The sequence below is a fragment of the Dermochelys coriacea genome, chromosome 6, assembly GCF_009764565.3.
Source record: "Dermochelys coriacea isolate rDerCor1 chromosome 6, rDerCor1.pri.v4, whole genome shotgun sequence".
In the NCBI taxonomy this organism is placed as follows: domain Eukaryota; kingdom Metazoa; phylum Chordata; order Testudines; family Dermochelyidae; genus Dermochelys; species Dermochelys coriacea.
This window is the reverse complement of record NC_050073.1, coordinates 7,070,064-7,088,194: the sequence shown is the minus strand read 5'-3', so window position 1 is coordinate 7,088,194 and position 18,131 is coordinate 7,070,064. Positions and strand designations below refer to the sequence as shown.

Here is an 18,131-nt window from a genome sequence, read left to right as displayed (position 1 = left end):
AAAAGTTTGTTTATATATTTTTACATTACAATAGGGTTTAGGATTTTTGTGATAATATAAAATTAAATTCAAAACAACAATATTTTAACAACAAATTTTGAAGCAAAGTCATTTCAAAATGAAAAAGTGAAAGGTTCCGTTCTGAGAAAGTCAAAATGCTTTGTCAATTCTTTTCGAAACACGTCATTGAAATCGACGTTACCGCAGAATGTTTTCATTTTGTCAGAAAATTTTCCATGTACCCAGATAGAAGAAGGAAAAAGAAAAGGAAACCAAAATGTTGTCTTGTTATGTTTTAAATCTCATGAAGTTTTAAACAAATCTGATTTTTGAACACTTGTGGCTGGGGCTGCTGAAATGGGCCTGTCTCTCGCTGTGCATCTGTGCATTGCCCAGCTCAATGGGGCCCTGATCTCAGCTGGGGCAGGGCCTGTCTCTCGCTGTGTATCTGCAGTGCCTGGCACAACAGGGCCCTGATCTGAGGATGTCTAGGGGCTAGTGGAAGCTACCAGTCACTGTCCGATTCTTCCCTCTCGGTTGCATGCCCCCAGTGCAATGTCTTTGCTAGAGGAACTGACCGACTTGAATTACTGAGAGCTAGCAGGAGTATCAGGTTGGCCTGAATTTCCTTCCTGCGTTAGCCGGCTTTGCAATGAGACCTGTGCAGGCCTGACCTGCTGCTTTGTTCTGCGGCTGGAAAGAGCTGGTTCACTAACAGGTGAGCACTCTGATTTCCTTCGAAGCGTGCCAGGAATGGAGAGACCTTTGGAGCGGCTGATCACATGGTGCGTGGGGTGAGCCTTAAGCCAGCACCTGCCAGCGGGCACGGCTCACTGTGCAGCTGCAGCCATGGCTCACATTGCCAAGTCCTTCTACGACCTCAGCGCCACTGACATCCACGGGGAGAAAGTGGATTTCAACAACTTCCGAGGCCGGGTGGTTTTGATTGAGAACGTGGCATCCCTCTGAGGCACGACGGTGCGGGATTACACCCAGCTCAACCAGCTGCAGGCCCGGTACCTGCGGCGGCTGGTCGTGCTGGGCTTCCCTTGCAACCAGTTTGGCTACCAGGTATGTGGCACCTGCACAAACTCCCCCATCCCATGTCCTCTGCCTCACCAAAGAGCCCTGGAGGTTGCAGGCCCTGCAGGATCATCCCACTCCAGCATGCTGAGAATGCAGCGAGTGATGGCTCAGTGCTTGGAGAACTCTGTCCCTTAGACCAGTGACACTCTGCCTTGCACCAGGGTGTGGGGCAGGGGCACCTCGCCCTTTGATTTTGCTGCCAGTGCCCTCCTGCATGGCACAGACAGGTATGATTTAACTAGCTGATGCTGGCCTCAACTGCACCTGTAAGACCCAATGGCCCAGGTAGGTCTGTGCTGAACGGAGCATGTTTTTTGGATGCTCCTGCCTGAAGCTGGACTCCCTGCTACCAGCCGGCCTCCCGCTGTCCTGGCAAAGTGCCTTCCTGCCCATGTAAAGCCTCCTTGGCGACCCCTCAGTGGCAGTCTGAGCACTGCCCAGAGGGGGGCATTGGAGCAGCTCCACCCTAGAGGTGGCGGAGACGGGCCCCAGCATGTGACTATCTCACCTAGCTGCAGCCTGGTGAGCAGGGCCCTGGCTGCCCCAACCAGACCAGCGTGAGAGCAGCTAGAGACGGAGCAGGGTAGCTGGGTCCCTTCCAGGGGCCAGGGCAGAGTTCTTGCCTGGAGAACCTTCTTTGCTGCTGGGACCATGCAATCCAGCTGCTGGTCAGGATGTTTCCCCTGCTCCCACATGGTGGCCAAGTGGGGAGGTCAATGAACAGGGACACAGGACACCTGGGTTCTCTCCCCAGGCTTTCCACAGCTTTACTTGGTGACCTTGGGCAAATCACTTCCCTGCCCCGTGCCTCAATTTCCCCTTTGTCTGTCTTATCTATTCAGACTGTGGGCTCCCTGGGGCAGGGACTATCTCTCGCTCCGGGTCTGTGCAGCACCTGGCACAATGGGGGGAGGTGATCTCCGCCAGGATCTAAGCAGTGCCAGGACAATGCCCCCACCCCGATCTCAGCTGGGGTCTATGCAGCTAGGGACACAACGAGCGGCGGGGGGGGGGGGGTGGGAGATCTCGGCCACACCCTGCATTCCTCACAGTGTGCTTGTGGGAAGGCAAATAATGACTGAGTGGCAGAACAGGCCGGGCCAGTGTGGTGGGGGCTGGGACCATCCATGAGTCACTAAGGAGCAGCGGGAAGTGGCGGGACAGGGCTGGGCTCCAGTCCATCCCTTGACTCCATCGGCCTGACACGCCCTGTCCTCTCCCCCGGCAGGAGAACTGCACCAACGAGGAGATCCTCAACAGCCTGAAGTACGTGCGCCCTGGGGCCGGCTTCGAGCCCAACTTCACCCTCTTCCAGAAATGCCAGGTGAACGGGCAGGACGTGCACCCCGTCTTCGCCTACCTGAAGGCCCACCTGCCCACCCCGGCCGACGAGCCCTCCGCCTTCATGGGCGACCCCAAGTTCGTCGTGTGGAGCCCGGTGCGCCGCAACGACCTCTCCTGGAACTTCGAGAAGTTCCTGGTGGGGCCCGAGGGGGAGCCCTTCAAACGCTACAGCCCCAAGTTCCAGACCATTGCCATCGAGCCCGACATCCAGCGCCTCCTCAAGCTAGCCAAATAGGGGGGCAGTAATGGGAATCCAGCTGCAGTGCCCCCTGCTGGAGGGGCACGGTGTCCATCGGAGTGGTGGCCACTCCCTAAGTCTCAGCCCGCTGCAGCGGCGTCAGTGCTTTTCCCGGGTGACGGCCCCCTTCTAAACCACATGGGGAGGGAGCCCGAAGGGGGTAAAGGCACTGAACGCTCGGCCCTCTGGGCACCATCCAATAAACAAACCTGAAGGGAGCTGAGTCTCTGTGTATTTTCTACCCTTGCTCCCTGTTGCAAAGCCTGGCACAAGAACAACAGTGTCAACTGCCTCCCACTGGCGCGAGCAGGGAGGCCCAGCCTCCCCGGATGACAAGAGGAGACAGCAAGGGGACTTCGGCCCTGGGTCTCGTCCCAGCCTCCGCCGTCTTGGCTGAGGGACCTGAGCCCTTGCTCCTGCGGAGATAGCGGATGTGTGTGTGGGGGAGACTGAGCGTCCATGGGGGCTGTGCTGGAGGGAGCCCGGCACAGAGTGGTGGGTGCCCAGGCAGCGAGCTGGGCATAGGGCTGCCCGTCACCAAGGCTGGCAGGGAGTGAGTGTCAATATTCCTCCTGCCTAAAAGGGCCTCGCCTATTAAAATGGCTGAGAGGCAAAGCAGGTTCACAGCTCTTTGTGAGCAGGGGCCCAGAGGTGGCAAAGACCTCAGGGTGCTGCGCAACCCACCCCTCTGCAATACCCTGGGAGCAGCCCAGCTGGGGGCCATGCCCCATGGCAAACCCAGCCCCTCTGCAATGCCCAGGGAAAAGCCCAGCTGGGGGCCATGCCCCATAGCAACCCGCCCCTCTGCCATGCCCCTTGAGCAGCCCAGCTGGGGCCGTGCCCCATGGTAACCTGCCTCTCTGCTATGCCCTGGGAGCAGCCCAGCTGGCAAACCCAGCTCCTGTGTGCTGCCCTGGGAGCAGCCCCAGCTGCAGGGATGGTGGGGGGTCCCCGACAGCAAACCCAGCCCCTCTGCAAAGCATCAGGCCGGGCGGGGGCGCTGTGCCCCAATCCAGGAAGTCACCTGACAAGTGGCTTGTGCGGGGGGGGGGTCTGCCCTGCTGCCTCCTGGCCCCTAGGGAAAGCACTGCAGCAATGACCTCTGCAGGGGAAGTCTGTCTGCCTTCTCTCCCCACCCCCACTGGAAGAGACCAGGAAATTACCTCCTCCCATGGGCTCTTCATTCCTCTTCCCCGGCTCGACAGCTGAGGACCTGCCTTTTAGGAGCATCAGGAGGAGCTGCTTCCCCAGGCCACAAGCCCTCACAGGGGGGCATCAGTCCTGGAGCTGCCCTGTCACCCGAGGGACCCATTTCGCCTTCTCAGGGATGGCTGGAACTGCCCATGTCCGAATGAGCCTATTGCTGGGCCCCCTTCGCCTGCCCCAGCCCAGGGATTCATTTCTTGCTCCACTTCCCAAGTCAATGCAGAATTACAGCCCCAGCCCTGCTGTGTGTGCAGAGCCTCAAAACACGCCCCGAGTGGGACTGATGCTGCCTGAGACTGCAGAGAGCCTGAGCCCATTGCTGGGAGCCTGTTTCTCGCTGTGTATCTGCAGCGCCTGGCACAACAGGGCCCTGATCTGAGGATGTCTAGGGGCCAGCGGAAGGCACATACTACCAGTCACTGTCCCATTCTTCCCTCTCGGTTGCATGCCCCCAGTGCAATGTCTTTGCTAGAGGAACTGACCGACTTGAATTACTGAGAACTAGCAGGAGTATCAGGTTGGCCTGAATTTCCTCCTGCGTTAGCTGGCTTTGCAATGAGACCTGTGCAGGCCTGACCTGCTGCTTTGTTCTGCGGCTGGAAAGAGCTGGCTCACTAACAGGTGAGCACTCCGATTTCCTTCAAAGCGTGCCAGGAATGGAGAGCCTTTTGGAGCGGCTGATCACATGGTGCATGGGGTGAGCCTTAAGCCAGCACCTGCCAGCGGGCACGGCTCACTGTGCAGCTGTAGCCATGGCTCACATCGCCAAGTCCTTCTACGACCTCAGCGCCACTGACATCCATGGGGAGAAAGTGGATTTCAACAACTTCTGGGGCTGGGTGGTTTTGATTGAGAACATGGCATCCCTCTGAGGCAGAGCCTCAAAAACACGCCCCGAGTGGGACTGATGCTGCCTGAGGCTGCAGAGAGCCTGAGCCCATTGCTGGGAGGGAGCTGCCCCAGGTGTGACCAACACAGCAATGCCACCTGAGGCTATAGAGAGCCTGAGGGGCAGATTCCCTGCCCAATTCAGGGCTCCTGGCACCAGCTAAGGCAACTCAACTTGTGTCCCTGCTGCCATGGCCCCATGGTGCTTTGCAGGGGGTAGGTCTGCCCTAGTCAAACCCCATCCCACCTGCCCTGCCTCCAGCCACAGCAGCTAAGGGGGCTCCATGCCTAGGGTGGGAGTCACTGAAAGCACCTTGCTGGGAGCTGTGGCATGGTCTAGTGGCTAGAGAACTGGGATAGCATTCAGGAGACCTGGGTTCTACCCCCAGCTCTGCTGCAGAGTGACAGCCCTGCTCAGTGCCTCAGTTTCCCCACCCTTTGCCTTTAGCGTGAGCCCTTTGGGGAAAACAACACCTCTCGCTGTGTACGTGCAGCACCTAGCACAACAGGGGCCTCTGGGCGCTATCGTAATAGTGACACCCCTAGGGGCAAGTCTGGCCAGGGCCCAGCCTGTTTCAGGAAAGGAGCTTGCAGTGGGGGAGTGAATTGTGCAGGTGGGCTCAGCAGCTACAAGTCTGCCTTCCCCCTGCCAGGGCGCACTAGCTGAGGGGAAGGCAGGCTTGTAGCTGCTGAGCCCACCTGCTCCCACGGAAAGAGGCTCTGTCCTGCAGGCAGAGGGGGCTGCTCTTCCTGCTGGCAGAAATCGGGGCTGCTGGGCAGCTCCCCAGATCAGCAACTGAGATTTTCCCAACGAGGTCAGGGGTTTTAACGACTTGCCTCCCATTACAGTGCTCCCGGGCAGCACGGCCTAGTGGTGAGAGCACTGGGATGCAGCAGACCTGGGGTCAGACCTCATCTCACCCAATCTGTCCTCCTGTGTAATAGAGACCCAAGCTCCCTGCAGCCAGCCCAGCCCAAGTCCATTGCTCAGACAGACAACGCAGGCTGGCTTTACAGATGCCAGGGGCTGGAGAACTAGTCGCTCCAATAGTCAATTCCCCTTCCTCTTAAAATTCTGCCCTTTTTCCTAGTCTGAATGTCGGGCATCGGCTCCCGGCCCCTGGCTCTTGCACTGATCGTGTCTGGTAGGCAACAGAGGCCTCCAGCAGAAATTTCCTCCCCAGGTAGCACCTGGAGGGCAGGGGCAAGTCACCTCTTAACCTTCCTCCTGGAGAAACTAGTCCACCCAAGCTCCTTCAGTCACTCGCAGTCAGGCAGGCTGGAGCCCTCAGAGCCTCCTTGGTCACTCTTCTGACCCCTCTCCAGGCCATCCCTGGCGCTGCTCCTGGGTGACCTTTGACAAGTCACTTTCCTACTTGTCACCTCAACTGCCCCAGCTGTAAGAGGGTGTGTGTGATGCTTCTTGAGACTCCTTGTACAGAGCCGGGAGGAAAAGCCCCAGCAAGGAGCTCCGTATTAAAGCCAAGTGGAAGCACCCAGTTGCACTGGCAGAGTGCATGCAGGGCCCTCCCGTGGGGCAGCACAGAAACGCCAGGCTTTGGCCGCCCCTTAGGGTGCGGGGCCAGAGGCGACTCTGCACTGCCGTGCCTTCACTTCCTTTGCAGGGGTGCAACCTGGAGCCAGCTGGGTCTAATCTATGTGGCTTCCTTTGGTGACACATCACCCACTTCACTGCCCGCCCCCACCCGGGCTGGAACACGTATGGACACCTCCCTCAGCACAGCCCCTTTTCCGCTGCCAGGGGACACAGGAAACGGCCCAGCAAGCCCCGTGCCATCCTGTCATGAACGACTGCCCCGTGCAAACCCTCCCAGGAATTCCATTCGGTCTAGCCCAGAACCCGGCCTAGGAGCAAACCTCTGGGGCTTCGTGGGAAGCAATCCGGATTCTGCAGCAGGGCCCAGCGCTGTTCACACCGGGCCGCTGGTCTCCCAGCAGCACAGCAGACGTTTCCATAGCACCCTGGGTTGGCAAGGCTACAGCCAGCAAACACTGCAATCGACAGGCCCCCACCGGTGAGTGGGACAACAGGCAGCAGAAGGGCCCGACTCACCAGAGGGCCCCACCAGAGCCCGGTGGGAGGGAGGAGCGAGTTATAATGGAGAGCAGGCCTCTGCTGGGATGAGCCTGGAGAAATCCCCACTCCCCAAGGGCCGGGCGTTCTGTGAGCCTGCAGCAGCACCAGGCATGATCGGGGGCCCCACCGTGCTAGACGCGGGACAGATGGCTAGGAAGACACCACCGCTGCCCCAGAGCACTCCCAGTTTATTGCCCACCTGTGCACACGAACAACTTGTCTGCTGTGCTCTTCTCCTGAGGGGGAACATCACACTGCAGCCGGTCACCCCCGGGAGGGCCAGCAGTACGGGACGCCCCTCGGCGAAGGCTGGCCAGGAGATCTGGAGCCACCTTCCCCTTCCATTCAGAGGGAGACTCTAGGTCCTAGGCAACAAGTCTTGCTTGTTAGCTCAAGCAGCCTGGCCACAGCTGCTGGCAAGTTTCCTGATACGGTGCTAACCTGGGCCCGGTTTGCGTGTTCCTGGACCGTGGCGTGGGGGAGGAATCCGAGTGACTGTGGAACAGCTGAGATAGGGACAGCTGGGTGGAGATCAGGTGTACCAACCTCCGGACTCCTTTGGGGGGCACGCTGGGGTGCGCCTCGCGGGGCTCTGCTACTATCAGCCGGCTCTAATTTCATTAGAAACTATAAATCCATACAGTGCCCCTGCGCGCCAGCTGTAAAATTACCTTTCAGGGGGTGGGGGTGGGGGGATCCCAGGCCAGGCACCATGGACATGACAGCAGCTGATACCTTGGTTTGTGCCCAGGACCATCCCACTCCCTCCCCCTCAGCATGCTCCCCACCACAGTACCGGTTCTCCAGGCAGCCTGGCTTACACCTCCCTCCCCGCTCATTCCTCCAGGCGGGGACCGGGGTCCTGAGCCTCTCTGATGCCTGGGGAGGAGCGGTGTGCTGGACCGTGGGGCGACTCACGTTTACAACAGAAGGCACGTATTTAATGACTGTAACCCGCCCTCGCTTTGCCAACAGCCTGGCGAGGCTGGACGCAAACCCGCCTCGCAGCGGCAGCTTCAGAACAAGGGGGCGGCCTGGCGAGGGTCATCGGGCAGGATGCTGATGGAGTCCTCGGCCCTGCCACAGAGCAGGCACAGCATGGTGTACTCCTGCAACAAGACAGAGGGCGCTCACGCGGGGGCAAGGAGGCGCTCGCTTCCGTGTGCGGGGCTGGGAATCCAGGCTGAGACGCTCCGTTGACCCAGGGGTCAGGTGAGATGGGGTATGCACCTACACCCTGGCCAAGATTCAGGCCTGGAGGGAGGAGCTAAAAGAGGGAGAGCCCAGCTCTGGGGGCAGGGAAAGCAGATCTCCAGCTCTCACTGGGTGCGGGTTAGGGCCTCCCTGAGGGACGGGGGGCTGGGGCTGGGGCTGGGGCTGAAGCTGGGAGCCCAGGCAAGTGTTAAGGAGAAAAGGGACCCTGAGTAGAATGGGGGTCCAGCCCCGGCTGACCCTCCTTTCTGAGTTCCTTGTATTTGTTTTGCAACTTGGCTACCCCTGCAGGGGAAGAGCTTTGATGGAGGGCCAAGCAGCCATGGCACCAGACCCCGCCGGAGATGGCTGCTGACCAGTTAAGACCTGGAGGGAAACTGAGGCCAAGTGAGCAATGCCACAGTAGGCCACAAGGGGGCGCAGATGCCAACACTGCCACATGGTGACACAGCGTTCAGTCCCTTCCAATATGGCACAGCAGGGCGCCCAACCGAGAGTCATGCTGGAAAGGGACTCATGCAGGCTGGCCTGAGAGATCAAGGCAAGTCCTGTGCCCAGACTGGCCTGCAGAGAGCATGGCTGTGGCAGTAGGAAACCTGCCTCCCCACTATCACTCAGCTTTGCTGTGCACCAGAACCAGAGGGACGGACTGGGCACCTGGCCCTGAGCAAGCACAAGCTCTGAAAGGCCTTACTGGCGACCAGACCCTTCAGGACCCTCTGGTTTCTCTCCAGGGCGAGGGCTGGATTGCTCCCTCTCCGATAGTCACTGGGGTAGTCGCTCGTTTCAAACATCCCAAGAGCTGGGGCATCCATGGCTCCCCCAGGGAGACTAGCCCACAGCCACGGCCAGCTCAGCGTCAGCCCAGCAGCATCAGCCCTCTCTCCATCCTCCCTTTATCAGCATCGTCCTCTCGCTGCACAAACAAAACTATCAGCACTCCCACGCAATGCCAGGCAGGCAGAGCAGCAGCACATTCGCTGTGCATCGCTGGGTGGGTACTAGCACGTCCGAGCTAGCTCAGGGCTCCGCTCCGCCCCAGTGAGGGGAAGGGGTTAACACAATCATGGCATACAGAGTGTCCGCCGGCCTGCGCGCAGCTACTGACCAGGGCTTTGGGGACGGAAGCGAGCAGGAAAGGGGACTTGCCCTTGGACATTTCAAGGCCAGAAGGGATTGTTCTGCCCAGCCAGTCTGGCCTCCTGTGTAAGCCAGGCCAGAGAGCCTCCCCCAGTGACTCCTGCATCCAGGCCAGAACTCCGGTCTGAGCCAGAGCAGAGCTTTAGAGAGAGAATCCAGCCTGCAGTTACAAATACCATGTGACGGAGAACCTGCCCCGACCCTGGGTCAGTGGTTCTGATGGTTAACCTCCCTCTCTGTTAAAATGCATGGTAACTTTTTAGCACCCTTCTTTGCTTCCCACTGGCAGCACCCCTGAAGTCCACGGCTGCATTTCCCCAACCGGTGCTCACACTTTCACCAGGAGCTGCAGAAGGCTAGTCTTGCTCTCCACAGTGGCTTGCCAAAGGGGCCGACAGGCAGTCCCATCCCGCCCCGGGCAATGCAGGTACAACCACCGCAAGGCAGAAAGGGAAAGGCCGCTGGAGTTTTTGGTAGCACAGACTGCAAACCGCGGGCCTCGTTTTCACTCATCCAACGCCAGTTTCAAAAGGAGTCAGACTCGCTCCCACACACAGACTCTGGGACTGCCCAGCGCTGACCAGGGCGATATCAGACGAAAGCTCCCGAGATGGGCCAGCAGCCTAGCCCCTCAGAAAGCAGAGCAGGGACCAGCTTTATAGAGGCCTCCAGGTACCCCACAGAATTGCGTCAGGGCCTGGCAGGGCATGGCTGCGGCTAGCAGCAGCCTCCAGGGAGCGGCCACTGAAAACTCGCTCCTCCAAGCCCGCTAGCTCCGTCTGGTGGTTACAAAGTGCAAATGGCACCCAGGATGGGAGCACACTCCAGCAACTGCAGGTTTGGAACATAAAGGCGCTGAACTTCAGCTTGCGGAAGCATCGGTTCAGGAACCTCAGACCCAGAGCGGCCCCATCAGCCTTCCCCTGCTCTGCCCCCTGTGCGAGCAGCCTGAAGGGGCGGCTAACGCATGCCTGCATCTCCGAGCGTCTCAGAACGGTCCCACAGCCCAGGTTGGTGGACTGTGCCCAACGCCTGTCTTTCATGCCAATCCATCGCAAAATGCTGTAATATGGCTCCCCTTGTTGCTCTGACGCCCTGCTGACTGTCCGGGTGCGATCCAGGGTCTGCCCCAGAAGCCCCCTCTTCCACTACCACCTCCTCCCCATCTGCTTCCACCGGCCTTGTCATCACCAGGGGTTCTCCTGCTCTGCAGGCAGGTCTGATAAAACCCGCTGCTGAGGTAGAGGGAGAACACAACTAGCAAGGTCGGGGTCAGGCCACACCATCCTGCCAGAGGCTCGGGGGCCTGGCTCTGCCTCCTAGGCTGGACTGGGGCTGAAGACCCCTGCGGACCTTTCTGTGCAGAAGAAATTAACTTCCAGCAATTGTCCCATGGCCTTGCTGTGTGTCTGCTTTAAAACACCAATTCATTCGGGTCCTGCGCACCCTCAGCAGCACTTCATGTGGGGTGGAAGGTACCCAGCCCTGCACCCCATGGCATCGGGTCCTAAAGCACTCAGGCTGGAATTCTCTATGGAGCCTAAGGGAGTTAGGACCCCAAGTCCTATTAAAAGTCAATGTCATTTAAGTGCTTTTGAAAACTGCACACCCCCTTCCAAACCCCATTGACTTACAATGAAACGAGTGCTCCTAAGTCGAGGTGCTTTTCAAAATGCCAACTGAAAGCTAGGGCTGTAGGCAATCACGCTAAATCAGGGGTTCTCAAACTGGGGGTCGGGATCTGTCAGTGGGCCATGAGGTTATTACATGGGGGGGTCACAAGCTGTCAGCCTCCACCCCTAAACTCCGTTTCTCCTCCAGCATTTATAATAGTGTTAATTACAAAAAATGTGTTTTTAATGTATAAGGGGGGGGTCACACTCAGAGGCTTGCTGTGTGGAAGGGGTCACCAATGCAAAGGTTTGAGAATCACTGTGCTAAATGCTACATCCATGCACGGGAGCCAGGCTCCATTTGTGCATACAGAATCTCACCCCTCGCTTTGCATGGATGTCCCCTTGCCTGATCCGACTATGCCAGATTAGACCAAAGCGTCGGGAGCTGGAGAGACGCTAATCAGTGGGATGCACCCATCACCTAACTCGGGCACCATGCCCAGCGGGTGGAAATGCAGCTGTGGCAGCTTGGAATCCACAGCTGGAAAGTCAAGCCACATTTTACAGTGAAGCTGGCCCTACAAAAGCACAGCAGGTTGGGCAGTGACTTGAATCCCTCCCCTAGCTTCCTAGCTGAAGCAGCACATGGGCTGCACAGGGCACAATCTCACATGTACCGTGGCAACAGTAGCCTGCAGAACCCTACAAACCAAGAGCACCTCCAGATGGAAACCCACAGAGTGGAACTGTCTGCTCCAGCCGCTGTGATCCTGGGGTTCCTTGTGCTTTCGTGACATCACTCCCAGGGCTTTCCAAATCTCGGAGCATTCGTATGAAGGAATAAAGGTGTGCATATTTTTGATCTGTGTATGTGCATCTGTGATGAAGTGGGAATTTTCGGTGACTTTTTATGCCCCCTATGTGTGCCTTGGTTTCCCCTATATTTTGCCTGGCAATGCAGTAGGGAAACAGGACTGTTTGCTCTCAGGGCAGGTTAAGAGACAGAGGCATGAATGGCATTTAGCTGTCTGAGCCTGAATGGATCGTTAAAAAGGTCTGGCTGAGGCTCATTCCATATCAGTGAAGAATCCAAGACAACAATGGGAAATCCAACCACCAGGACACGGACACCTAGCAATCTGCGCCCCAGAGGGGGATGGATTCTCCCACCTCTCAGCAGGGAGGCTGAGCAAACCCCGCCGCTGGAGAACAAAAGATCAGGAAGGCGGCAGTGGGGTTAGGAGTTGGCTGTGGAAAGGGATCGGGGCTCTCACCTGGGAACTGACCACGGAGGACAGACTGAGACAAAGCCTTAACCAGGGGTTCACCACAGCTTGGCTGGGCTCTGGGCTGAGCAGGACGGACTTGGGCCATGCTTTAACCTTCGCTTCTCTGTGCTCACCTACGGCCCTCCTGTGCTGTGTAACAGCTGACAACTGAACCCGGCTGTTTGGACAACACTGAGCCTCACTGCAAATACTGCTGAGGTGCATGGTGCCTGAAGAGGGGACAAGTCTCTCCCAGGGCTCTGGCTCAGCTGGACTCACTGGGCAGAGCTCAGGGGGTGAAGCAGGAGGGATGGAGCTGCAAAGGTTCAGTCAAAGGAGATGGTGAAGCCAGCAGGCCTGCCCTGAAGAAAGAGTGAGACTCCCTTGGGAGTCCAGCACGCCGAAGGGCTGGTTCCAAAGCTGAGGGCGTAGCACTAATCCTGGGGCTCCATGACAGCGTGCAAGACAACATACCTGGTAATCGTCCACCACGCTGAATGTATATTCGTGCCTGGCTATCATGTGATGACAGTTCTTACACACATCTGGAACGAAAACCAGAGATTCACAAGGATTGCCTGCTTGGAGGGAGACCTCACTTACCACAACCTGGGGGTGGGGCAAGTCTTTTTTCTTTTGACTGAAAATTGCACTGATCTGAGATCAAGGACCTGCTATCCTGGGTCAGTGAAAAAAAACCCTCCTGGTTCAAGAGGGCAGCGGTAGTCTTAGAGGCAAAGCGAAATATCTTTGGATCCCCCTGGCTAGATTCACCCCAGTTTTCTAATACATTTGTGAATTTACCAAAGTAATAAAAAAAACTTGTATTTTGTAGCCCCACAAATGCCTGGAGAAATTGTTTTACTACATAAGGTTTCATCTTCATTGTATAGGCCAGGGCCATTTTTGCCTGGGAGCAGGGCAAATAGTTCAAAAGTAGTCAACTTTTCTAACCACCGGAGCCTGGATGCTGAACAGAAAAGGAGACTCCTGATATTCCCCAAAGCAGCACGCTCATTGGGTCATCTACACCAAAACCTGTAATCACTGGGGAAAGGCACTGTATAAACTCAGGGGACTAATGGAAACATGCCATCTTTAGCCATTCCCAACTCATCTCCTGTGCCAACCTACAAAGCACATTTATTTAATCTATGCAAGCTCGAGCGCAACTGTGGCTCTGACCCTGCAATTAGCTGGAGAACCACTAAAGTCATTAACTTGGCCATTCAAATCCTGCAGAAATTGTTTCCAGCCTGTGGCTATTTGTAGGCCTCTATGAAATGAGTTGAGGGGCATAAGCTAAGCTTCCACCTTGCAAAACCCACTTGCACTTCAGTCTCAGCAGGGAGGCCAAGGCACTGAATGGGCTAGGGCAAATTAATCTTTTAGTCCTGCAGATGGTTTTCCCTGGTGGTTGGGGTCCAGACAGCGGATGAGGGAGAAGTCGGGATTGTCACTGGATTTTAGAATCCGGGGGGGGTCAATATAGGGCCTTCCACGAGCACCAATGGAGATAGAAATTTTCCATTCACTCCAAACAATGTAAATGTAACATAAATACTAATAAATGCCAAACTGAGAACCCTTTCCCGCATTTTTTAAAGAGACACAGTGATACCGACAATCAAACACAATCCCATTCTCTCTCTTCACATCCCTTTCGTTCTCTTTCCTCACATTTTACCTGGCTTTAAAAAAATTGACACACACGTGGCAAGCAGGAGGTTTATTCTGGTGATTAGGGAGAGCTAAGCTATCAATTGCTGGAGAATTTAGGCTCTAAAAACAAAACATTAACCTGGCATGGCTGCAAAATGTGAACAGATACAGAGCTGCTTCCCTGAGTTTGCAGGTCAGTTAGCAGTAGATTGACATTCACAAGACTCTAGTCTGTTTCACAGTGGCTGTAGCAACCCTGTGGGTATCAGTGAAGCTGTCCAGAATCACAATGGAGTTCCAGCCTCAGGCCTGGATTCTGAGAACAGTTAAGGACATGCTGACAGGCTGTAGCCAGACCACACAGGTTTTGTACTGCTGTAACTATGATGGCTAGGGGATGTGATTTTTTTTTTTTTTTAAACCTACATAGTTATAATGATACAACCCTTCATGTCGACAGTTATACCAGAATAGATCCTTCCCCTTCCTGTAGAGACGCGGTATACTGGTATAAACACCTTTGTACCTGTATATCTGCATACACACTAGGGGGTTGTGCCCTTATTCATAGATTCCTAGTTTAAGGCCAGGTGAGACCATCAGATCATCTCATCAGATTGCCTGTATAGCCCAGGACAGAGAATTTCACTCCGTTCTCTCTGGACTGAGCCCAGTAAATTGCATTTGGCTAAAGCAGATCTTCCCGAAAGGCCTTCAGCCTAGATCCGAAGCCTTTGAGAGGGAGCAGAGACCTCTTCCCTTGGGAGTTTATTCCAATGGCTCCTCCGTTGGTCATGGTTAGAAATGTGGGCGTTATTGGTAATTTTGAATTTGTCTGGCTTTAACCCCCAGCGACTGGTATAGGAACCCCACTGGGATAATTTAAGCCGTACAACTTTTGACAAGGCCTTAGACACTTTCCAGCCAGGGACTTAAGTGAAAGCGGAGCCCATGAGGAAGGCCATAGGATAGCAGCAAAGTAGACATTTCAGCAACCTTCTCCTTCCCCGCAGCTGGGGACCTGGGTCACTGACTTAGATTTCTTTAGGAAGCCCCAGACATCTTTCCTACTACCCTCTGGCCAAGAGAGGTCTGGTAACTTTTTCAAGTCAAGTACTAAACTCTCTCTCTCCCCACAATAGGTATAATAATAAAAAACCATGACACCTCACCCCCTCTGCAGCTCAGGTTCCTAAAGCCTGTGGCTGTGCGCACACTCAATTGATGGGACTAGCAAGGGGATCTCCTTACGGTCATAAGTGATGATTTCTTCTCCATCCTCCTCCTCCGTGGCTCTGTTTGCAATCAGCACAAAGTCCCTCTTGTTGCACTCCACACACCCCACGTAGTTGAGCAGGAAAGATCCGTTCTCCAGGCAGGTGTTCCCCTACAAAATTGAGAGGAAAATCATCCACCTCTGTTTCTGTTATTGCCAAACACCCACCCCTCCCGCTTCAATTTGTCCCAACATTGTATTTATTGACAGCACACGCAAGGGTTAGGGCAGCGGTGCCCAAACTATAGGGTACGCCCCCCTGCTCCAGGAAGTAGACTTACAAGTATGTGGGAGTTTGGGGGGAAAACTGTTCACCAGATGCTAATTGACACAGCAGAGTTTCCCTGCAGGCCCCTGAGCAGGAACAAAGGGAAGGGTGACAATACTGCAGTCTTAGCAAAATTTGGTACTCTGGAGGCAATGACCTGGGACCAGCCAGCTTGTGTAAAAATTAATGGTTTACTTTTTTTTTTTAATGTACCTAAGAAAAGTGTTTTTTGGGGAAAAAAAAGGTGTTGCAGTGATCCTGGAAGGAGAGAGTGTTCAGAGCCAAGAGCAGGAAGGCATCAACTGAGCAAGAAAGCCATCGGTGATTTCAGAATGCCCCTGTAACATGGAGCCATCTCTAAGGTGCCACAAGTACTCCTGTTCTTTTTGTGGATACAGACTAACACGGCTGCTCCTCTCAAACCTGAAACCTTGGAGCTACCATGTCCAACAAATCACATATACGCAAATGTTCCTGGCAGGCAAATGCTGCTGGCTGATTCAGCTTCCCTTCCCTGAATGGCACAGAGATCTCGCTATGATGGGAACTGCTTTGGACTCTGTGCCCAGTACTAGATTGGTATATTCAATGAGTCTGGAATAACTGAGGGGAGTGAGGAGAGGTAAGAACACAGAGGTAAACAAAAACATGAAATGTCATCCCAGAGTCAGTGGGATATCTAGTCCAGTAACACATAGTTCAGAGAAAACTGCAAGGAAGCCAGCAGTAGATAATTCGGGAATAACCTTCCCCTGAGTGGAGTTTCATGATAACCCAGTCAGTTAGTGACCGACTTATGCCTTGAAACATGAGGGCTTATATCCCTCATGGGCAGGTCATGTCAATCTCTGTGCCTCAGTTTCCCCAACTGTAAAATTGGGGTAATGATACTGACCTGCTTTGAGATCTATGCCTGGAAAGCACTATACAATATAGCAACTAGTTATTCTTACTGTTATTATGCCTTTTAAAAAAAAAAAATCAGTCAATGTACAGTAGAACCTCAGAGTTACAAACACCTCAGGAAAGGAGGTTGTTCGTAACTCTGAAACGTTTGTAACCCTGAACAAAACATTATGATTGTTTTTTCAAAAGTTTACAAGTGATCACTGATTTAATACAACTTTGAATCTTTACTATGCAGAAGAAAAATTCTGCTTTCCCTTGATTTTTTTAGTAGTTTTCATTTAACACAGTACTGCTTTTTATTTGTCTTTGCTGCTGCCTGATGGCATACTTCTGGTTCCAAATGAAATGCATGCTTGGTGTCTGGTCACTTGACTGGTCAGTTCGTAACTCTGAGGTTCTACTGTAACTGTGTATGAGCTCATTATCAGTGTGTCTAATTCTTTGAATTCCTCTAAGCTCTTGGTCTCAGCAATACTTTGTGGCAATGAGTTCCACAGGTTTCTATAAAGCATAATTATTTCCTTTTATAATTTTAAATGTATTGTATTTCAACTCCATTGGATGTTCCTTTGTTCTTGTGTTACTACAAAGAAGGGCCTGACTTGCCTTCTCTTATCATTAATATTTTTGGATATCTCTAGAGAGGAGTTAAATAAAAGGGAACACAAAAAACTGTCCCATCTTTTCAGTCTCTTCTCACAGAACAGTCTTTCTATGCCCCCATTGTATTTGTTACCATCTCAGTACCCTGTTCTTTCTGCTCTATCTTTTTCAAGGTAACGCTATCTCAGAGGCAGGGGCATGGCTGGTTTATGTAACAGCATTGCATTGTCTGCAGTATTATTTCCTATCTCTTAGACAGCTTCACATTGCCTTTGCCCCCTGCTATGCACCCGTAAAACCCAGCAGGGAGCAGGACTACCCCCTGGGCTGCACACAGGGTGTATCCAGAGGTGCTGGAACTAGGGGTGCGGGGGTTGCTGCGGCACCCCCTGGCTTGAAGTGGTTTCCATCACATACAGAGCTTACAATTTGGTTCAACGACTCTCAACATCCCCTCAACACAAATTGTTCCTGCAGCACCCCTGGGTGCATCTGGGTGCCAAACGTACCCAGGGCAGCCTCTAGCCCACCCTGGCCTGAGGATAGACACTGATGTGGCAGAAGGTCAGTGGGTGCTGGGGGGGGGGGAGGGAGGAGCGCACTTTACAGAGGGAGATGGGCGTGATTCACCCTAGGTATCAAGTCAGAAACAGAACCCAGGAGTCCGGGCTCCCCACCCAGCTCCAGCGCACCAGGCCCCACCCCCCGCCCAGAGCCAGGGAGAGAACCCAGGAGTCCGGGCTCCCCGCCCAGCCCAGAGCCAGGGAGAGAACCCAGGAGTCCGGGCTCCCCGCCCAGCCCACCAGGCCCCACCCCCCGCCCAGAGCCAGGGAGAGAACCCAGGAGTCCGGGCTCCCCGCCCAGCCCAGAGCCGGGCAGAGAACCCAGGAGTCCGGGCTCCCCGCCCAGCCCACCAGGCCCCACCCCCCGCCCAGAGCCAGGGAGAGAACCCAGGAGTCCGGGCTCCCCGCCCAGCCCAGAGCCGGGCAGAGAACCCAGGAGTCCGGGCTCCCCGCCCAGCCCACCAGGCCCCACCCCCCGCCCAGAGCCAGGGAGAGAACCCAGGAGTCCGGGCTCCCCGCCCAGCCCAGAGCCGGGCAGAGAACCCAGGAGTCCGGGCTCCCCGCCCCCGCTCAGGGAACCAGGGGCGGGGGCACAGGCTCCGCCCCCGCTCACCCGGGACGGGTACTCGGTCTCCACGCAGCCCCCGCACATGACGCCGCCGCCGCCGCCTCTTCCGGCTTCCGGGAGCACCGCGTCTCGCGAGAGCTGCCCGCCCCGGGAGGGGTTAGGGGCGGGGCCTGGGAGGAGCCGTGG

General features: G+C 55.3%; 2 protein-coding genes across 2 annotated transcripts; one reads left to right on the top strand and one right to left on the bottom strand.

Annotated features, from left to right (window-relative positions):
* Window positions 1-212: 212 nt before the first annotated feature.
* GPX2 (glutathione peroxidase 2) lies at window positions 213-2,886 on the top strand. Its single transcript, XM_038404835.2, has 2 exons — window positions 213-1,071; window positions 2,315-2,886. The coding sequence occupies exons 1-2, from the start codon at window positions 850-852 to the stop codon at window positions 2,663-2,665; spliced, it is 573 nt and encodes a 190-aa protein (XP_038260763.1). The 5' UTR covers window positions 213-849; the 3' UTR covers window positions 2,666-2,886.
* A 4,896-nt stretch (window positions 2,887-7,782) lies between these two features.
* On the bottom strand, window positions 7,783-18,131 carry CHURC1 (churchill domain containing 1). The gene is made up of 4 exons (XM_038404836.2): window positions 17,991-18,131; window positions 15,010-15,145; window positions 12,571-12,641; window positions 7,783-7,969 (listed from the first exon to the last, which is right to left on the bottom strand). Exons 1-4 carry the CDS (start codon window positions 18,027-18,029, stop codon window positions 7,877-7,879), a joined length of 339 nt encoding a protein of 112 aa, XP_038260764.1. The 5' UTR covers window positions 18,030-18,131; the 3' UTR covers window positions 7,783-7,876.